The following is a 23,217-nucleotide window of genomic DNA, read 5'->3' as shown; positions in this document are numbered from 1 at the left end:
CATTCTCTCGAGCTCCATAAAAGCTGTTTCAAAGGCCCTTTAAAATAACTTATCCTTAACTTAACCAGTATATGCACAAAATACAAACTAGGGGCGCTTTAACCAAAAATGATTCCAAACTGTTTTGATTCCAAACTCCTGACGTCAAACCCACGCAAGCGTCGGGCGGTGACCGCAGCGTTGTCTGAACAACCCAATCAAACACTCCGCGTTTATACGAGGGCACCTTTGTTGACTTTCAAAATCAATAACATTGTCTACACTCAGCGGTTTTTCTTAATTGGCTGAAAAGAGGCGAGCAGCACGCTCTAGTGGAGAGGGTTTCGATGGGGCCGAGCCAGCAAAGTGAAAATAGATAACCACATCAAGAGGGTGGTGCCGGCTTCTCCGATTGGTCCACTTCGCCTTACTTCGCTTGCGGTGGCTGGTCGAAAATCGCGGCGGCGTGCAACGGAAGGATAAGAATGCCGCTAAAACGGATCCTCAGCAAGGAAGAGTGGGCAGAGCTACGTCGTATGCATGCAGAAAGGGCTCGATAACGTTTTACTGCCACGCAAAAAGGTTTATTATGCGCAAATAAATACATGCTCACCGGCAGGTGCGAGTGGCCTGAATGATCGGCGGGCAGCCATCTTATATTCCTTTCGGAACGGGGCTGTCTGTGGCTATTCAGAAAATGTTTCAGTTTTGTTCGGCATATTATTGCATTATTTTTCACGTACACGTCACTCTGACGTTGTGAGTCTCCACGGTTTTGTGAGGTCGCGTGAGAGACAGGCGAAGTGGGCGTAGCCAGAAAACATTGTACCCATAGCAGAGGGCTAATGGTGAAAAGGCGTTGAATCAGGAATGATTATTTTTTCTTTTGTGCGGTTTATTCATGCATAATCAGTGTGTACACGTTATATCAGATGGGGAGCTATCGCGGTTTTCGTGACGTCGCGTGACAGACAGGCGAAGTTGGGAGTGGCCCGAAAATGTTTTGAGCAATCGGGGAGGCTGATTACTGAAAATGGAATGAAAACAGTTTGGAATCATTTTACGTTATAGCGCCCTAGGTCTCAAAATCAGTTCGCTTGGAAGGGGGAGGGGGGGGTGAGGGTAACATTCAACGCGCTTCATATAAAAGTTTTGAGTGAATATTTACAAAGGGTATAAATATTACACAAATTGATCCTTTAAGCCGCAGGTCACCGCCAGGTATGTTTTCAAAGTGCAAATGCAATTTGAATTAGCATTGAGTTAGTACATAATCCCACCAAAATAGGTACATATTAGTTCAAATATTACCACGCAAAATGTGGTGAAAAGCACGTCACATTTAGTTATCATACTAAATAAAGCAAACTACCCGCTATGTATAGTGTCATAAATTGTGCGCAATGAATATTTAGCAGCTATATTTAAGGAGCCTTAATAACCCCAAACACATTAAACTATTACTGCACATAACCTATACCATTCCCTCCCACATGTATTTATTATAAGCTTGTTGCAACGTCGTGGTGTTTCAGGATACCAGGCATAATTTTAGGTCTCCAAGTAGCGAGAGAAGAGGCCTGTAAGAATTTCTATATAAACTGGTATTGAACTCCCACACTATCCAACTTTGCTCACTTACCACCCTCAGCACACCCTCTAATCCTGCAGAAATTTTTTGCCTGGGCCGCAATTAGTCCTCTTAAGATTTCATTTTTGATACTGCTCAGCTCTGGTGTCAGAAAGTAGTGTTGACACTATCACCAAACTAAATATATTCCGTTTTCACTGTGAGTGCACTAAAAGGTGAGTATGGAGTAAGTTGCAGCAGAGTGGTTGTGCCTACACGCGCATATTTGTAAACCATGGAAATATATACTAGGGTTAGTGCATGTATTCACAAGGTGGCTGTTTTACTATCAGTGAAAGAAATGAAAAATGATCTTGTAGATGGGCATATACGCTGCGCTGCACTGAGAAATTTTTGTTCGACAGTCTCCTAGTTTGCTAACATATACCGTAATTATTTTAAGAGCACTAATATCAGTAAACTTTCTACAATTTCCCACTATGTTTCTTATGGTTATGTTTGCGCTATAACTAAAACCTAACTGTCTCTGGCTCGTGTTTATTGACGGGCTTCACCGAAAACTTGTCCAATGTATGTACACAGTCGACCACATCTAAGGTGAACACCTCAAAAGTATTCAAGCCGGTGAAACAACAGCGTTTATTCTACTTCACGAGTTAAATGTTCGTTATACGATGTGTGATCATGGTGTCGATAAACACAATAATAATTTTTTGAATTATGTACTGAACATCAGCTTCTATGATGTCTTGAATACTAAAGAGATGTTCACCTTAGATGCGGTCGACCATGTACGTACGTCATGCCATCACCATCACGATAATTCGGGAAATGGCGATTCATTGCCCGTTTGTACCTCTTTAAGAAAGTACGCGTAGAAAGGTTACAAAGGGTTGCTTTATAAAAAAATCGCCCTCTTTTGACGTATATTTGTTGCAAAGGAAATTCTTAGGCGTCATTTCTTTTGTCACTAAGTAATTTCGCAGACAACATTGCCGGCAGCCAGGAAACCCGTAATGGTAGTAAAGATAGTAGTGCCTCGAACTCTTCTGCAGTGACACTTTGCCGTTTTATGCCGCATAATGGTTCTGGAAGTGGGCATCGAAAGGGTAGAGTTTTTTTATTATCATAATTGAGCTCTTCATGCTGTATATTTGTTGCAAAAGCCTTGACATCTATAAGGGTAGTAAATTGGATAGCGCTTTCGAAGTTTCTTGCAGTCTAACTCAGCTAACGCCTACGGGGGACAGCGTTGGCTACTCTTTTTGCGGTTGTACTCTAAAAGTACGTAACTTTCCAAGCGCTATATTGTTGCTGGACTTAGATACATTGCTCGAATGCATCCTTGTCTAAGTGAGTAGTCCTTGAAACGAGCGTGAAATAATCCCGGTTATTATAAAACCTTTTCTTGTTAATATGTTTTTGTATAAATAAACTTCCCTTCCATTTTTTAATGTGATCACCGACAACCATCCCCAATTAGTAGCGCGGTCGTGGCTCAGGGGAATTTAGCGCGTCTGCTTAACTTTGAACACGCGTATGTGCGCTCGCGTGCGTTGTCGCAGCAGCTGTAATGACACAATTTCGCCACATACGCGCTCAAAATCGCGCTGAATATACGATGATGCCTGGTAGCGTCTGGAGTGCTGTTTAGCAAGCACGCCAGGCGCACGCTTCACGTGCTTGCCATTGCCGTTATTTCTTCACCCTTCCATCGAAACTGTAATTAGTAAAACACTGTGCAGAAGTTGCAAGAATGCTGCCACTGCCTCATAAAATAAAAATTTCAATTTCGTGTTTTGATCACTTTCTTTTAACAGAGGTATCAACCATCCTATATTCATTCTCGTTTCAGTCATCACGTGGCACGAACTGCAGACTAAGGACCCGCAAGATGATATGCCGAAGGATAACCCTTGTGTAGCGCCTTTTAGCAAACTTGCTCGAACGGGTCTAGTTCAGACTTTCTATTTATCTGGTTGCAAGAAGAGACTATGGCAGACAGCAAGCAATGAAGGCTAATATGTGGACAAGGTGAAAATTTGGTGAAGTTGATTATGCATTTCGATGATATGTTGTGTGCTAGAAGACGCGGACAGAGACCGGGGGGCGGGGGGGGGGGGGGGGTTAATGGTACAGGACAAACGAAATGCTACTTACAACTCGGTATTCCAAAACAGAACATGAGCTAACATATAAGATATATTATGGTACGCGCACTTTCACTGTGCACTGTTTTCGAGGTAAGCAACTGCTTTCTTGGAAAGCCAGAGGGAAGGCACGCTTACATAATCGTCACTTGACCGTCTTATTACCATGACTTCTATGATTTCCTAAGTGCATGTCTCCTCGTTCCGGCCTACTATTGAACGTGCGAATAAATGCTGCTCGCAAAGACAATCTCTACAGTTATTGGCAAGATGACCACCGTTTTTTCTTTGAATTTTATTGTTGTGATCTTTCAGATGTTCATTAAGTTAACACCTAGTTTGACCAACCCAACTTTTCCCATACTGTAGTGGGATCTGATAGATAGCTGCCTGTTTGCATTGGACGCATTTATCTTTGTTTTGTAGAACATCCTGGAGGCCTCTCTTTGCAGGGATCTGTCATCTTGCACAAGCGGGAAAGTTCCATGGGCGCCGAAAACAGCACTTTTACTCCGGACATTGCCCGACCCTTTTCAGATTCTGTGACAGCTAATACATATAGCGCTAAATATGATCATAATCTTGCACGCAAGCACAGTTAAAATTTATTGCGCGTTTCACATGTCCTCACGCGCGATGATAGAACATTACCGAACTTGCCAGTTTCACAAGACCGCGCTTCCGCTAATGACATCATCTATAATGAAGGTGTTCTGAGCCATCTACTTTTTCGCTATAACACTACCAAAAGGGCTGGTCCAGGCTACATAACAAATAAGTGTTTTTTTATATCGGGATGCCAGTAGGTTGCTAAATAAGTAAAAATAATGTTTGAATTTTCAATTAACGAACACACCTTTCCTATAGCTTGTAAACGACGCAAAGTCGTTACCGCGCTGGAAAAGTGTTTATAAGAAAGAGTGAGGGCGATCGCGCACACTTGATAAAGTCGCCTGCAGATCTGGATAAGATCGTTTCTCGAGCTTAGGAGCGTAAGTAAGTTGTAGATAAAATGATTTTGGGACACTCGAACAAAATGTTTTTGTCAGATCTTCATGACAATGTAAGCTCACAAAGTGGTGGATCGATTAGTTGCATACATATCAACTGCCAGTCGGTGAAAATAAAAAAGATGAACTTGACATTTTCTTCAGCAGCCTAAACTTTCGTTTTCATTTCATAATGCTTTCTGAAACGTGGTACAGTGATTGTACGGTCCCCTGGTGTCTGCCAAGGTACGAGTGCTTTACACGATCAAGAATGATTTCGCGCGGTGGCGGGGTTAGCTTAATTGTGTGCGATTCATTTAAAGTCAACTGTGTTCAAGAATTCTCTTGTGTTAACGATGACTATGAGGTATTGTCTGTGTTACATGCGCGCACTGTTTACTCTGTTGTCTACAGACCGCCGCGAGGCAATCTCCAAGGCTTTTTTCTCTTTTTCGAGAAACTCTTAAAATACATTGTTGAATTACAGTATAAATTCATTTGCGGTGGCGATTTCAATATAAACATGCTGGTTGATTGCAATATCACACGCGACTTTGAATTGCTTTTGAAAATGTATGGGTGTTCCAATGTTATCAACACTCCTACCAGAATTACCTGCGATACGTCCACATGCCTTGACTTGTTTATTACTAACTACGGATCAAATAGTATTAAATGTGGCACTATTTCATACAGCTTGAGTGATCACATGCCGGTATTCTTCACTGTCAAACGGAAAGATAAAAGACCACCAGAACGAGTCTGCTTCTCGCAAATTATAACTGAAGAACGTCTAGTGCGTTTTCGCGATGACTTACGTGACGTAGTCTGGGATAGTGTTATTGCTGCTACAAGTGCTGATAGCGCCTACGGTGCTTTCCTGGAAACGTTCCTCTCCTATTATGATAAACATTTTCCTTCCCGTCCTAAAGTATCCGAACCATCAAGGATACGTAAACCCTGGGTAACTATTCAATTATTTAAAAAGATAAAAGAGAAAGCAAGATTATTCAATAAATTCCTCATATCTCGGGATCCTGATGATTTAAGAGTGTTTAAAACATTTCGCAATGGCTTAACTAAGGAATTACGTGCTGCGAAAACTACGTTTTATAAGCAATCCTTCGCAACGTGCAGGCAAGATACCAATAAGATATGGCACTGGCTTAATTCTTTGCTAAATAGAGTGCCCAATTCAGCGGCAGGGTTGCGTATAATTTCTGATGGAAAGGAAATACCTGACGCGAAGTTGGCCGACTGTCTTAATGATTATTTTTCTAATTTACCTGAATGCAATGTGAATGACAACGCATGCCGTTTCATTAAAACGAACTGTGTGCATTCAATTCTTTTGCGTCCCACAACCACTTCAGAAGTAAATTTACTGTTTTCCGCACTAAATAATAGCAACTCCTGCGATGCTGATAACATTAAAATCAAGCCTGTGAAATTTGTAATAGACATAATCGCTCCAGTACTAGCACATATTTATAATATCTGCCTTTCTACCGGTGTATTCCCGTATAAAATGCAGATGGCAAAAGTAGTTGCACTGTTCAAGAAAGGCGACAAAACTGCCCTATCTAATTATAGACCTGTGTCTATTCTCCCTATATTTTCGAAGTGTTTAGAAAAAATTATTTTTTGCAGAATATCAGACTTTCTGGACAAGCACAATTTGATAACTAAGCATCAGTATGCTTTCCGGAAAAATATGTCAACGCAGCTAGCTTTGCTTGAACAGAAAAAACTAATTCTAAATAATTTTGAGGAACGTTTGTTAACATTGGGAGTATTTGTTGACTTTTCAAAGGCCTTCGATTCTATAAATCATGATCTCTTGCTTAGTAAGTTAAATCACTATGGTATACGCGGCATTGCACTTGACTTGATTAGGTCATATCTTGGTCACAGACAGCAGTTTGTACAAGTAAGTAGCTTTAAATATGAAGTTCGCTCGGTCAAGGTAGGTATACCCCAGGGCAGTATTTTAGGGCCTCTTCTATTTAATATATTTATTAACGATTTAGTAAACATTGATGTTGATACACGTTACGTAATTTATGCTGATGATGCCACGTTATTCTTTTCATCTAACCGCGCTGCCGAATTGATTACAAGAGCTAATGCAGTTTTGAATAAACTGTACGCATGGTCACTTGATAACGGTTTGACTATAAATTCGCAAAAAAACTAAGGCGGTGTTATTTCGCGCCAAGAACACGCAAATCACTATCGAGGAAGATTTGCTAATGAACAATTCTACAATTGAACTTGTTAATTCGGTGAAATTGCTAGGTGTATTTTTTGACCATACTATGACCTGGCATAGCCATATAGATTTTCTAGCTAGTAAGCTTTCACAAATCACTGGAATTTTTTATTCCTTGAACTATCTTCCCTACTCTATTAAATGCATGATATATAATTCACTTTTTCTCAGCCATTTAAATTATTGTTGTCTTGTCTGGGCTACCACTTCGGAAACAAATATCAACAGGTTGTACATACTGCAAAAGAAGGCTCTTCGCGCTATTTGTAATAAACCATATGATTTCCCTTCAGCTTATTTATTTCATAAACTTAAGACACCGAAAGTACAGGCCCTTTTAAAGTATCGTCTAGTGCTTGCGTATAAAAATGAACAGAAAAGAAACATAAACCACATTACTTTTATGGTTAACTTGAAGCTACGCGAAACCCCATACAGTACAAGAAAGCCAGAGTACTGGCACGTACCACAATCGCGCACTAAATATGGATCACAAATGCTGCGCTCCAGGCTACCTCGCTTACTAAATGATCTTATTGTTAACAAAATTGATATTGTGTCTTGTTCTCTTCCCAATATTCTTGACTTTTTCTCTCATATGTGAGTTGTACATTGCCTATAAGCTTATCAAGTGCAGTGAGATTTTGTGAGGTTTTGCACAAAATCTCTTACTTTTGTTCGTGTTTTCTTTTTGTTTTTGTTTTTTCTCGCCCGGTTTGCGATCTCGTATGCATGATATGTTGTAGTGCTTCAATTGTAAGTACTTGAGAAAACTGTATTTCCGCTCTGCTGCTCCTTATTGTTTTACGGGTTTTTGGGGCTGGTCAAGCTGCTACAAGCAGCTTTTTTCCCCACTTTACCCCCGCAAGGCTGTATTTACTTTTTGTGGAAATAAAGCATACATACATACATACAAAGTATTACCTCTTGATAAGGGCAGCGGTACATCACATATTGGCTATTACAGCCTATCTATCTTACAAGTACCTGCTCCAAGTTACTGGAAAGTATCACTGCTAAGCACCACATAAATTACCTTAACAGCAATAATTTATTACCCTCAACTCATCACTATTTCTCGTGGGGGCTATCACTATATCGTAAGCTTTTTTTTTAATAGTACATAACGTTTCGGGAGATAATCAACAATTGCGTACATATGAACCTGAGTTACTTCGACTTCGCCTAGGTATTTGATAAAGCTTCCCACTGAAAGCTATTGCTACAAATAATACTACCTTTAGGCATGATGAAATCTACGGCAGAGTCTCCTCACGATGACTGTCGAAGTTAACGTGATTAGCGTTCAAGCAATGTAGAGAAACACCATATTGCTGAAGTCACATCCATTTAAAATTAATAATGGTAATTTTGAGACTTCCGTGACTTCGACTGCATGCGTATACACTGCATCCGGTATCGGCCCACATTGCTATGGCACTTGCTTGCCAAGGTCTCCCATGAGCATGAGGGCATCACGCTGACTGTACGACGACGACACAATGACTTGCAATTCAGGAAAATTATTGGGATAGTATTTCTTGGCTGAATGATGCAAATTAGGCTTAAAATGAGTCTTTTACAGAAAAAGAAAATGTGACATCACATTTCCTTTAAACTTACGTAGACAGGTGCGTAGAATTTGTCAACCCTGAATTGCAGTAGTGTTGCGATAACAAATCTAAATAAAATACAAGTTATTCAGAAGGTTTGTAATAACGTGCTCACTTTATGACCTGAACGCGTTCAAACAATATTGCAATAAATGAATCAAGCAATTATGATTGTCCCAAACAGACTAGTACTCTGGATTTCTGTAACTTAGCAGTGGCTGGTTTCATATGGGCTGGTTTCATGTATTGCTACGCCGTGACTAGACGCATACTACTTTAAGAAATCTGATTGTTAATCAGAAATAATTAAGTGGGAGCTAACAGTACACCTTTATTCTTTTATTTGCACGTGCGGTCTCTTGCGGGTCAGTATTTGACACGAGCGAGTATATCCAAACTCAAATTGAAAAGCCTTTATTTTTACAACCTTTTGTGACACAAGAAATGCTATCGGTATTTAAAAGCATCAATAAAAGCAATATTACTGGTAATGACTGTATATAAGCAAGACCTGTGAAATATGTCGTTACGACCTCGTAATGGCATCCCATTCAGCGGGCGCTTCGTGTGTTTTCACATCACGGACAAGAACAAATGGGGACCATGCGGGGCTTAACCATGTCCAAGAAAAGGCGGATCCTGGGGGTTAGGCCAACGTTTAGTCATTTGGTCTTTAGGGGCCTTAATGAAGGCAATGCACCTATTTGTACTCGGATTCACCTTGACGGCACTCCCGGATTGCCTCGCCGCGGGAAATTGGTAGTCTCCATTTCCTATCTCCCTCTTCCACCTTTCACTTTCGTCTATTCTCAAAACCTATCGTGCTGCCTGCTGTATCTCTTTAGTTCATACTTAATGGGTGGTTAATCTGATAGTTGTTCGGGGTAACGAACAACTATCAGATTTGCACGTGCGGTCTCTTGCGGGTCAGTATTTGACACGAGCGAGTATATCCAAACTCAAATTGAAAAGCCTTTATTTTTACAACCTTTTGTGACACAAGAAATGCTATCGGTATTTAAAAGCATCAATAAAAGCAATATTACTGGTAATGACTGTATATAAGCAAGACCTGTGAAATATGTCGTTACGACCTCGTAATGGCATCCCATTCAGCGGGCGCTTCGTGTGTTTTCACATCACGGACAAGAACAAATGGGGACCATGCGGGGCTTAACCATGTCCAAGAAAAGGCGGATCCTGGGGGTTAGGCCAACGTTTAGTCATTTGGTCTTTAGGGGCCTTAATGAAGGCAATGCACCTATTTGTACTCGGATTCACCTTGACGGCACTCCCGGATTGCCTCGCCGCGGGAAATTGGTAGTCTCCATTTCCTATCTCCCTCTTCCACCTTTCACTTTCGTCTATTCTCAAAACCTATCGTGCTGCCTGCTGTATCTCTTTAGTTCATACTTAATGGGTGGTTAATCTGATAGTTGTTCGGGGTAACGAACCAGGGTTGTATGATATTTCGTTGGGCCAGGTTTGCACGGCTTGCGTTGCCAAGTTTTGTCTAAACACTATTTTTCGCATCGTCTTGTGAGGAATTAGTATTACTTCTGAACTACATAAATATTGTGATGGAGGCGAGATGTAAGCCAAGTGTATATTTACAAAAGATGTACAGAGAAATGCAGGACAAGACGGCTGAACCGCCAAACGCGAACGCGTCCAACATGATCGTCGTCTTCATCGCTCTGCCGAACCTCGCGTTCATCAATGTACCTGCCTTAACCTCATGCATCGGCAGTTGAGGCACCATCGCTGCTCTTTCTATGGCGGCGAAGAGCTAATTAACAGCGCGATAAGGTTTTAGTCTAGAAACGTGCACAACGCCAGTTGGCAGCGGGTAGGTCGAAGAAGCAATGGCCATAGAAGTGATATTGCAATTGACGTTACCGAGTGGCAGTAGTACCTTGTGGGGCCCAGTGTAAGAGGATTGAAGCTTCTCTGGTTGGCCAACGCCGCGAAATGGCGATGATAAAAGGACTAGAGATCCGGGAGCGACTGAACGCTTCTGTGCCGGCTGCCATAAAGATATTCTGGCATATATACTTGCGACGCAGAGAGTCGGTAACGGGCATCTTGTGGTGAACAGCCTCTATCAACGACGTTACTGCCATATGCTGTGCCAAATGAGCAGTTGAAAGCAGGATAGTTTCGAATCATAAGGCAGGAAGAGTGCGAAACAGTAAATAAAGCGGCGAAAATCTTTGTGATGCCATGCGAAATATAGGGAAAGTAGTTCATTATCTATGGATGATAAGCGCTCGTGAGCTTGTGGTACGTGCAGCAGGCACGAAGCATATCATCCACCATCCTTGACAATAAGTGCCTGAAGTGGTCAATGAGGAGCTGCTTTGGGGCTCGATGAAGGCGATTGACGTCGTAGAGCAATCAGCAACATCTGTAGAAGAGCTTGTCGGCAATGCCCTGGTGAAAGCGAAGCAAGTGGTCTAGTCCGTAGCGACTACAACTAATTTATACCACAAGGAGGACGTAGGAAAAGGGACCTGTGATCTTTTCAGAAGTATTTGTATCTGTAACTATGGAAGACCAGCCACATTCATCCTCTTGTAACTTCCGTTGAGGTCATGTGATACCCGTGAATTTTTAGTGTGAATTAGTGTTTGTGTGTGACTGCTGAAGCAAGGCCGCACAAATCGTATGTTAACTTATGGTACGTGTGAACTCATACAATGCGTTTTTGTGTCTCTGTCCGCTGAAGCGAGCATGCTGCAAGCATTTAGTTAAATCTGTAGTCGCCAACATACTTGTGACTTCTTCAGCAGTGTTTCGCTGCGACCACGGTAAAGGCCGCATTCAGCTTCTGTTAACATGCTTAGAGTCCTTGGAGCCTGTCAACTCCTAAGTTGAATTTGTGTCGATGACCACTCAATCACAACAAGTATCTTGTAACTTCTAGTATCTGTGAACTAAGTTTGCTTTTGTATTGAAGCAAGTGCCTAATAACTCCTTTTGGACATGTGTAGTGTTTGCGTCTGTAACGGCTGAAATAATAGTAATTTTATTAAAGCCCAATGTATCCCTCAAACCATTAGAATTTTTACTGCGTCCGACCACTGAAGCAAGCCTGCAAAAACCCTGGAGCAACTTTATTGATGGCTAAGACACCTGCAGACTTTTAAGCAAATTTTTCATTTAAGACCAGAGGGCCCGTGACGCGGTGGTCAGGCACGGCCTGCCCGCCCCGACGTGCGTGCGGCCTGCGGGGGCTCCTCCCCCGTAAGGGGTTCTCGGAGTAGCTCCTCGGGACCTAAAATAAACTTCATTGCCTGCCTGCCTGCCTGTGCCGGCGACCGCTGAAGTGAGCCAGCTCGCTGTGGCGTTCTGCTAACTTCCTTTGTGTTGCCCACCTTCACAGATTGATTTAAAATTTTTTTAGTGGCCGAGGTGCATCCGCAAAATATTAGCTTAACTGAAATTGTCTCATCACTGCTTGAAAGCGTCAATATTTGCTCTGGTGACCTTTACCAGAATTTGGCATCAATGCAGCCCCCATTTACGAATGGGCGACCGCATAGCAGCTGTTTGTTTCTATGACCGCCTAACTAGTCGCAAGTCTCTTCGTTAACGCCGAATGTACTTGTCACATCTTTAGCATTATTTGTGTTAGTATGTGTAACTATTAAAGACGGTCTGCAGAAAGGTTCTATAACTACCTTAGTGGCTAGCATTCCTGAACTTTTCAGCGCATTTTGTGTTGATGAACCTGCGACCACTGAGGTGAACCCACAGCAAGCCGCATAAATACTGTAGTGGCCTCACCTCGAGTTCTTAAGCTTTCTTGCTAGCCAAAGCACACTTCTAAACTTTTTAATTGCTGCACTGTTTTACTGGCCATAGAGCGTCATAACCTCTAAAGGCTGAGCTTGTATGATGAAATAATTGAGTCCAGTTTATTTGTACTTATGTGCTGTACTGAAAATTGCTGAGTGCATTTGAAAGGTGAACTTGTGATCTTCCTGCTGCCGTATTATTGAAATAAATACTATATTTAACGAGATTGTCTAATGGTTTAGCAAACTGCAGAACTTGGCTCTGAGCCTTATTCCTGCTCGCACAAAAATGTCTAGCTTGTAAGTCCTGGCTGATAATAGTTTGTACTGTATGTTTTGATTTATTGTATTTTTATCAAGTTCTATGTAATCTATTAGTTTACCGTAGCAAGGAATTACGTGCACAGTGCACCTAAGCACTGTGCATATAATTTCCTGCTACGGCCAACTAATACATTAAACAGAACTGGATAAAAATGCATTACGTGAAAACATATTTAGTCAGGTAAAACTTAGGAAGACAGGGGAGGCCCCGCCCAGATGACCGAGGCACAGTAGGAGATTGCCTCCGCCCAAAGAAACAGTCCTGTTCACGCGACTCGGCCCAGCTCGAAGTGCGGACCGCCATGTTCTATACCAATGGGGTCATCGGCCGTCTGGTTCATGACGTCAATCTAGAGTGCGCGTCCATTGGTGGAGGCTCGTGTGCATCTGCCTTAGAGGGGCAAATGCCGCTGCCTTTTAAAGTTGTACCCGATTATACTATAAACTATCAGTGAGGACATGTAAGATATACCTAGCTTACTTTGCTTGTGGTATGTAGGTATATGTAGCAGGCCTGGTGCACGGCTTGGGCACATTCTGAGGAACGTCCCTATTTCGTTAATTTTTGATCAATATGTACGTCCTGTGGATGTCCTAAATCCACAACGAATGTCCCACAAACGTCCTTTGGATGTTTTTTTTAACACAAGATGTTCCACAAGTGTCCTACATCCTGACAAAATTGCCCTTAGGACGTACGCGGGATGATTCAGTGAGAATTATCCGTTATTAAATATCTCTTGGGCGTCCCAATATCCCATACGGATGTTCTTGGGACGTTCATGTCGCGTGCATGGGACGATCGCATGTACATCCAAAGATGATCCACAGGATATTTACGTATGTCCTAGGGGCGTTCGAATGTCGCGTTTTGGACATCTGGTCGACATCTGTAAGACGTTGGTGATCTAATGGGTATGTATCTATGTTCGTATATAACCACTTTTCCACCTACCTGGGTGGCTGGGTAGTCCGTGGTTGAATGGATAGCACATCGTGCCCTTGTGCTGTGGTAGCATGGTTCAAAACTGATACTGAGCGAGCCAGCTTGGGTCATTGACTATGTGCCAATGTGTTCATACGTGCCGCTATTCAACTAACCTCTCTCACCTAACTTGGCTCATTTTCCATGCAAGACAGGGTGGGCGCCGCTATTCGAAGAAACTCTTTCACACCGATTTGGAGCACTGGGCATACGCCACCCTGTACATCCTCGTCTTCAATGAAGCTGTTAGATGCTAACTTTGGTCACTGGGCATAGATCAGTCGGTGTGTGAAGTGCTTCAATGAACGTACTTGATGCTTACTTGGGAAAATACGTATGTGACACTGGGAATGTTCCGTTCTACAATAACGAAAAATCACTTAAATTTCTCAGATGCTAAGCGGAATGAAGCCCACGTCACAAGCGTTTTTTTCCTGGACACCAACCCAACGCACTAGCAGTAGGCGCGGCAAATGCACAGGCTATGTGCCGTTTTCAATGAACGCCTTTCACACCAAGGGTGTATCGAGAGGCGTAGTGAATGGACGGGGTATATGCTGCTCTTTATTGAACCACTTCCCAACTTGGTTGACTAAGTATGTACCACTGAGTGCGCGGGAAGCGAAGGAACAATTCCGAGCGCTCGCAGGCACCGTCACGCCGCGCCTTTTAACAGCGAAGCTGTTTAAGCCAGCCGTAATTTAGGGTGCGTAGCAAGAAACCACCAAGAAAAAAAAAGAAAAACCTTCTTGCCGAAGCGGGACTCAAACCCGTGTACCCACGGTCCCAAGGCGAGCGTCACAACCACTAGGCAATACAGTCTTTTTTTAATTTATTGCCATTCTTTGACAATGTACAGAGCACACACGCTAGGCAATACAGTCACGCTTGCTGAACATGCATTTATGCGAACCATATGATTGCGTTCGTGCGTCGTCATGTTCGTCCACAGCTGGCGCGTTCGTACGCTCGTGCTCTGCGAGGTTAAGAGGTTTTGCGCGCTATGAGAGCGAGAGAGAGGCGCATTCACGAAGCATTCACGCATTCTGGAATGCGGTGTCGGCATTGGAACGCGGTGTCCGTGTTGCAAGCTGCGCTATGCAACGCGCAGTGACGGCCGTAAGTCCAAGACACGCGAAAGGAAATTATCATCATTATGAGTAATACGATGAAAAGTTCGCGTGCACTTCCAGAAAATGCTGGGCTACGATCGCCCAACTTCGCTGTTTCAAGCGCTGAGCGGCCAAGTGCAAGGTTATTCATCTAACAGCTTCGCTGTAGAAGCTGTGGAAAGCCATGATACCAACACTGAGATGCGCTGCGTTCCACACAGTCCCCACGCATTAGTAGAACGACACGAACCGAATGAATCCACGCTTGCCACAAAGAAAACTATCGGTGGGCGGCAATTGTCATCTAACGCTAGCAATGTGCCCTGCCTAATTTTCGCATCAGCAAGATGCTAACAGCTAGTGTTGACCGGTCAGCATGCTAATCTTCTGAGGCACGCTGCCAGATAACGTTGTGCCAAAGAGAAGGAAAGCATAGCTATAGAGCATGTAGAGAACACGCCAGTTCACGATGTCAGTATTTCTTTGCGAACGCAGCGGAAAAATTCGTGCACGTGCTGACACGTCCGGTGGGTCAGCTTCTATTTTGGATTGTGCAAAGTTCATGCGCGAAGCACCTTATGCACCCTGGCTGTCGGAGTCTCCTGTCGTAATCGTCGTCGTCGTCGTAGTCGTAGGCGTCGTCGTAGTAGTCACGGTAAGCAAGGGACTCATGCTCGCGCTCGGCACGCGCTCGGGCCACTGCTCCCACGTTCGTCGTCGTCGCCGTCGTCTTCCACAGCTAGCTGCGTTGCCGCTCATCATTCCAGCGTAGAATTTCACTTCTTTTCTGTCGTTGCAATGGGGAGGCCGCGTTTACGGGGTTATGAGCCATTGCTTAAGGCAGTATGAGCCCATTAGTGGTGCATCACTGCATGCTTCTCACCTACCCAGGTTTCAGGTTAGTGGAGCTGCATTTCGCTCAATGGATCATTTCACACTTACGCATAATTGCGCGGGGCGTCTTTTTGTCTAGCAGGCCACGCGCGGGCTTCCTCCTCTCGGAGGTGCTGCTATATGCTGCAGGGTGTCCAGAAAGAAGCACGAGAGAGCAACCCGGTTACCCCCATGACGCGTTTCTCAGCCCCGCGGGCGCACAATGCATTTCGGAGGCCACGCGCAGGCTTCCCAGAAGCGGCGCCTGACGGTATTGAGAGTTATTAGGGAAGCACGAAAGCTAGGCTTCCCAACATCGGCACTGTCCCGCTGCATTACACGCCTCATACCAAACTCGTTTGGACGCTGGCAGTGCGTTGTGTCCCTATATTAATTTTATGGCAACGCATTACCGTTGACAGTGATTGCGAGAAGGGTTCCGCCGCTTTCTTTTCTGAAAGGATAGTCTACCAATGAAAAAGAAGTTACACAGTAGCACTGTTTCGAACCCCCATCCCATCTCTACTCTGTGTAGCTGTGGAGGTTAGTTCGAGCCCTGGCCTAACTTTTTATAGCAATGGAGCCAACTTGGGCCGCAAACAGTGCAACCGGTAGCGTTCGCGAGTCTCATTCTGCCTCCCGCCACCTACCGAGCCTTCAAATGTAACTTTACGCGTTAGTAATTTTTCTGGTGCAGTTAATATTGTTTCAGATGGAATATATTTTCAGAAATTCTACCCTGACAACAGAAATCGGTATCATACTGCCATCTGATTCAGCAGGCGCTTCGTGGTCTTTACAACATGGACCCGAGCACACGGTGCCCGTTCGTATCTTAGCCGCGTCCGGAGAAATAAACATCCTGCGCGTTAGGCCAACATCGAGTACTTGAGTCTTTGAGGGGCCTCCTGGATGGCCGCAAACCTATTTCTCCACCGCTTCACGTACACGACACCCCCAGATTCACTCGGCCGCGTAACATCGGTGGTCGCCGCTTCATATCCACCTCTTTAATCTATCATTTTCGTGTTTCTTTGAAACCTGTCATATCTACTCTACCTATCTCATCACTTCAGAATTTTTGGGAGGCTACGATGAACGTTCTGTTGGGTAACCAACCAAGAAAATAAAATAGCATTCAGTTATAGTACACCATTAATATAAGCGTAAAATTACAGGAACATCCTGCGGCTCCGCAATCACACGAACACCTTACGGGCCGCGTCCAGCAACGATTTTCAACGGTTCCGAACCGTTTTACAACGGAATCTTATTCTGGGGTATAATAAATAGTTATGTTTAGTGTGACTGATGTGGTGAGCACTGTTACTGTCTGCGATTACCAGGAGGCTCATCCTATATTCGTATTGCTAATGCAGCATTAAAACTTCAATCGAACTAGCTTTTTCGCTCGGAACATTCGCGAAAACACCACCGCACGGAAGAACATGGCCTGACGCACGCAGGCCTGCTTTTGGTGGTGCCTTCGGATTTGAGAGCAGCGGCGGCTTTGTCCCAGGTTACATCATTTCACGTGTTTTTCACTACTACAATGGCTCACCGTGCAGCATCCTGGATTCATCAGCTCCTGTCAAATGATTACAAGGTGTGTTCGAATGAACTTGAATTATTTGTTGTGTCAGAAAGCTGCTCATCTACGAATCGCTGATCCACTGCGTGCCCGTGCGTCTGCCTTTTTAAATGACACGCTTCCTTGCTATAGGTTAATATTCTAGACCTCATGTGAGTGCATTTTGTGGCGTTCAACCACCGCCATTCTTTCTGGACATGCAACTGATTGGCGTAGCTGGCTATATCGCCCCTGGGAACTTAAAATTTGTCGTAGAATCGCCGGCAGGTGCTTCTTGTCACTTCGTCTAGCCAGATACAGAGCCGATATATGTAGTTGATGTGCCTGTGTGGTGATTATTTGCACAGTGTGTAATTGCACGAGCTTGTATCGGCATTTACGGCGTGCTCATGTCTCCTGCGTATGCTTCGTAGCTGTAATAACGTGCGAAGGCGTGGCCCGAGATGCCACCCGCGCCTTACGCTAGAGCACCGGCGCTGGATTGCGCGCCGCTGCTCCGGGCGCGTTCGAGTAACACTGGAAAGAAATTCGCCAGTCAGCTGCGGTTATCACAGCCCGAGTATCTTTTGTTGGGGCATCTCACATTGTTTCTTCAAGGCTGGTTTATAGTCCGAAGTTAACGGCGCGCAGGCGAGTGTCGCTGGCGGCCAGTCGCGCTACGCCGGTTGCGCTACGCCAGCCGAAATGCCATCCCCTCTATACTTCAACGCACGCGCCATCCGTGGCCTTCTTCGGAGAACGCGCAGAAAGATCCCCAACTCACGCGCGAATTTGAACGGCTGTCGGTGACCGTCAGCGAAGTGGCGAGGGTGCATTTGTTTCTTGGCGCACAATACATTGTGGGTCGGCAGGCAGTGGACAGTGGGCCTAGTTTCAGTATTCGCAATAAAGCGTCGTGAATACACTGGTAGCCAAAGGAAAACTCAGTAACTTTTGCACCTGTGGCTCCATCTTTTCACCCTCCATAGCAAGTAAAGTCATGCAAATATATATAGAAGTAAAATGTGTTTTTGGCTATTTTCTTTTCTAGCAGGCTGTATCTTTATATAGTCGCGTCATTTCTTGCCCCAACGGGCGGCGCTTTCGCTCTTATCGCATCGGCTGCCATTCCGTTCATCTGCTGCTTCCGCGCTCTACACCTCTGCACAAGTTCATGCCTTTGCCTTCTACTGTGCGCTGCAACCTATTGTTTCTGTATCGGCCGGTGGCTCCAACGATGTACGAAAAACAGAAGAAAGGCCACAAGACGTTTCGCGTTGCTCTGTGGTTGACGAGCACGTGAAGGAACAACAGGGTCACTTTTTTCCGCTTCCAAGACAACGAAAGGTAAGCACGCTTTTTATGCTGTTATAGCAAATAACTGCTGTAAGAAGCGAGGAAGGGGTATAGTCTGCAGGCGGTATATTTCTCTGTGGTGTGTAAATACATTGAAGTTATCTATCCACAACAGCATTTGAGACGAGTGAGTGCTAGCTGACCCGCTGACGGAAATTGCGTTTCGTTATATCTCGGCGACTGCTGTTTTCTTGATGGAATAAACTGACAACTTTGCTGAAGATCTATGAATGCTTGCAGCACGGACGAAGGGGTTAAGTTAAAGAGTTGCCTGTTTGTGGTTTGGCATTGCAAGTCCCCTAGAGCTTCACAAGGTGCGGAAACCAATTTTTAAGGAGCGATGCGCTAGTGCAGAAAGCACTGCAAGCGCCGTTTTTTTCGCGTTGCCGCTACGGCGCCAGGTTCATTTTACGCTGCGCAGCAAAATCTGTCGCGAAAAACAAAATAAAACGCCTACTTATCTGTTCTTTTTTTATCGAATATTGATGTGCGATGTTCGTGGTTTTTAACTGTGGACTAAGCAGGCGAGCAAATTTTGATCAGAACGAACGAATTTACCTTCGGGTCAAGTCGCGCTGGCGCGCAATGCATACGAAGGTGCTTACGTGGGCGCTGAGCGAGCCACGCGCTCCGGTGTTCCCGCCAAGTATTCCTCCCCCTGTGCATAACAAATTCTTCTATAGTAGGAAATGCTCATAGACCGTTTACCAGTGACTTAGAACTTTTGGAAGATCGTATTTCAGTAATAGGCATCCTGCAGAACTAGGAAGACAAGCAGTATACAAAATGTTCAACAAACTAATCCGTGAGTGCCTTAATGATAAGTGAATAGGAAATTCAGTGATCAATATAATCTAGCTGTAAGAAACGGATCGGTGTTTTCAGACAGCTGTTGAGAAAGCAGCATTATCGAACCTGCTATTTCAATATAGTAGCAGTTAAAATAAGAATTTGGATTGTTAAATTTTCTTCCATTTTTTAGCATAAATCCCACAACAAAATATAGTAAGAGTTGACGTACATGAATTGAAAGCACTTTTTTGTGGAAATAGTGCTAAAATTTGTTCCTGCAATTGCGTTGTGTGTAAGCATAAAACTTATATTACTACCATTTTTTTCGAGACCACAGCTCTAGCACGGATAGCTCCACCTCGTATGTGTTTGGGCATGCGAAATGTGCTGCCTTCAGTCTTTCAAACGGTCTTGCTTAAATATATTTTATTGCATGAGTAATCACAGAGAACTGCTGCGAAAAACGATTTGCGTTGGTAAAATTGTCTCATGCAAAGCAACTCAGAAAATGGAAGAAGCTTTATGTATATGCGCCTATAGAATGTGCAGTTTGTACTGTAGATACGAGATACTCAGATCTGCAATATTCTTTTGTGCATTGTATCTCTTGCTGTAAAAATGTTGCTAATAAAATTGCAAAGTTAGCCACATTTCACTGCGTGTTATTCTCCTGCCCGAACGCAGTAGCCACGCGCTATGGCATGCTGGCTCATGTATCATAAATGGAAAGGGTAAACTTTTAGCAAACACAGATGTGCACAAAAGGAAATTGTCATTAGAAAAAAAAATTTGCGATGAAAATGACAGCCGTTTGAATAATGCAGATTGTAGCAACAAACGGAACTCATGCTAGTTTCCTCTTTCGTCTGCCGAGAAAGTCGCACACCCGTCGAGCGCATTCCAGATTAGCGGGATGGCCGTCTCCCCCTCGCGCATCAGCAAAACCGTTGCCATATCAGCAGGCTTTATTATTTTTTTTAGAAGCATGGCCTATCAAGCACCAGGGGAGAAACTGGCGCTCGTAATGCAATTACCGCTTACCTGGGGGGTATACCAGCTGACATAGCCATGGGGTCAGCGCAGTCGGCGCGACCAACGCGCGGATTGAGCAAGATCCATCTCGACGTAGGGCACGTCAGAGCGCGTTAGCCGCGTCCGGGTACGTTGGCTGCGCCAGTGCATCGAACGCTGTCGTTCTGGCCAACGTGACGTAGCGTGTGCGGGCGTGCGCACGCGCGCTTACGCTACGTCGGACTATAACCGCGCCTTAACGCTGGCCGCGAACCAGGCGCTGGTAATGCTGCACTACTTCGACAAAAACACCGCTTGAAGCAGGCAGGAATCAAATATCTTGCTGGAATAGTCACTATGAATACGACCTGGTGCATGATGAATGCCTTGCGTGCATGGGTGGAGAACGCCCTGAGCAGCGGCGCGCCCGGCGCGTGTTCTCGATTACAACGCCGGCGCCCCCTGTAGAAAAACGCGTATGACATCTCTGGCCACTCGCTCACACGTTAACGGATCTTAGGTATGTACTTTTGCGTTCTAGAGAGCCTCTAGAAACTGCCTAGGAAACTACCTAAAAGAGACACTCTTTTTTACAGATGTCCTGCAGAGAAATCGTCGATAATGGGCCACAAGTGATAATTGCTCTCACTGCAGAAACTCAATGCAGAGAGTGAGCCCGTGTCGAACTTTTGGTTGGCCCTCAATGCACGATTCTAGGGATAAAAAGAAAACCTTAATAATTTAAAAGACGCGAAACCTCAGGGATATTAGGATAATAAACGTCATGCTCGATTGAAAAATTAAACTGCAACATACCTGCAATGTACAGCATTTCAGAACTAGCACTAAAATAAATAAAACCTCCTCTGACCAGCGGACAACAGGTCATGAATCGATTGAGTGTTCACGCAAGAAAACAAATACAAGTGTCTCAAATATATTTTTGTTCTTGAATCATTTTTTTAGGAATCGACTTAAGATCAGCGACAAATTAGAAAAAAATAAACTTCAGAACTGTTTTGTTAAGATGCCGTTTCGTGGGGCGCCAGTTAAGAAGTTGTAAGGCATAGAGAAAGCCACTTGGGTCTGGATGACGTAAGAATATGGGTTTAGTATACCCACAATCTGTTACCATACCTGCTCTTTAGCTTGTGAATAAATGATAGCGGAACAGGACTGTTCGGGTTTTTTAGGAAACGGAATGCCTGTAGCAGCGCAAAAGAGTTAATTCAGATGGAAACGCGCGCAGATGCTGATTTGCAACTAAACTTTAAACCATGTATTTGACACAATGTAGCAAAACCATGTGCTGGTGCAGCTAACACACGTGTGCTACAGTATTAGGAAATATAAATAGTTTATGTTTCTACAAGTATTCCTATGGTGTACCTATGTGCCCCTCTTTGCTTTTTCTTCATTTGTAAGAAATATCTAGTTACATAATTGCATTTTATTCTTTTCATTGTTTTTTAGACTTTCAGTCGTGTGATTGGATGGAGGCCTGAGCAACATATCCAGATATGTTGTGCTGCTGCTTGCATCATTCTTACGCTTGAACACGCAAAATGACGCAGTGCTGCAGTGGAGTTTGAAAGTAACCCAAGCAGAGACCTGTCTCGGTAACAAGGATACTTCTTGTACATCTAGTGGTGTCCTACTAGCTAACTCATACAAGTGTATAAGGTAAAAGCCGGTGTTAACATGCATGCATTGTATGCAAGTCACATATGCGCAAGGTATGGTCAGTTCTTTGGGTGCAATGTTGGCAGTGATTGGTTAGTGGTCATTCTTTGGTTTCTACTGCTAAGTGAAAAATTTATTATCTTTGCTTTTTTACAGTTGTATGTTGCTCTACCTTGAATTTACAGGAAAAAGTGCAGCCTGTACTTACGTTTGCAGTAGTTTTTGAAATGTAAATTAGCTACATCATTCTGGCCATCTATGTGCCACACTACCACATTAGATTTTAGATCCTTTTAACATTATGCTGCAACTAATGCCTCACTCTAGAGGCACGATGACTCAGGCAAATATTACTAATATCAAACTCGTGGAGCTCTCAGGCTAAATATTATACAATATCTGGTTCACAAGGTTGAATTGTCCCCTCAGGGGCGTCTGCGCAAGCAGGCGTTTGGTGAGTTGCGCCACCACGGATCCGAGCACACGAGGGTTGAACCCTCCCACGTTTAACCGTGCGTGGCTTAGCCGTGTCCGGGGAAAAGGTGATCATCCTGGGGGTTGAGCCGATGCTGAGTGCTTGGACCTTTATGGCCCCTCGGTGGAGGCAACACACCCCTTTGGCCTCGGCTTCACGTAGACGGCACTCCCTGACTGACCCATCCGGGAGAAATCGGTAGTTGCCTTTTCCTATCCTCCTCTCCAACCTTAGTCTTTCACTCTTACTTTTCATCTTTCCTGTCATCTCCTCTCTTCTATATTACTTCCGATCTTCTTGGCAGCGAGGGTTAACCCTGTGTGAGTAGCCTGCCTAGGTTATTTCTTATTCGTTTGTAGTGGTGACGTACAGCTGGCGTCTGCAGGGCCTATGTTTACAGGCACTGCAGCGTCCCCTGGTAGGACTCCACCGTGGCTGGCTGGCGTTTCGGCCGAAACATGAACATTTGCATGGCTAGTTCTCTTCCCGCACTTTCTGATCGCCCACAAAAGAGGGGGCGCACCGAAGAAGTTTTAAAATTTTTTGGCCGACAAGTATGTACCACGCTACCACGTGGTACATAGTGAGAAAACTGAAAAGACCGTGAGAGTGATCTCCCCCTTTATTGTTGCAAAGACCTCT

At 44.2% G+C, this 23,217-nt stretch overlaps 1 protein-coding gene across 1 annotated transcript in view; it reads left to right on the top strand.

Annotated features, from left to right (window-relative positions):
* LOC125946817 (uncharacterized) overlaps positions 1 to 3,667 on the top strand; it is a 163,367-nt gene extending 159,700 nt beyond the window's left edge. Inside the window, exon 5 of the mRNA XM_049670903.1 lies at positions 3,426 to 3,667. Within this exon, the coding sequence (XP_049526860.1) occupies positions 3,426 to 3,592 (167 nt within the window). The 3' untranslated portion in view covers positions 3,593 to 3,667. The remainder of the gene's footprint in view (positions 1 to 3,425) is intronic.
* The last annotated feature ends 19,550 nt before the right edge of the window (positions 3,668 to 23,217 follow it).

This window comes from Dermacentor silvarum, chromosome 7 (genome assembly GCF_013339745.2).
Source record: "Dermacentor silvarum isolate Dsil-2018 chromosome 7, BIME_Dsil_1.4, whole genome shotgun sequence".
Classification (NCBI taxonomy): Eukaryota; Metazoa; Arthropoda; class Arachnida; order Ixodida; family Ixodidae; genus Dermacentor; species Dermacentor silvarum.
This window is presented reverse-complemented; position numbering and strand designations above follow the sequence as displayed.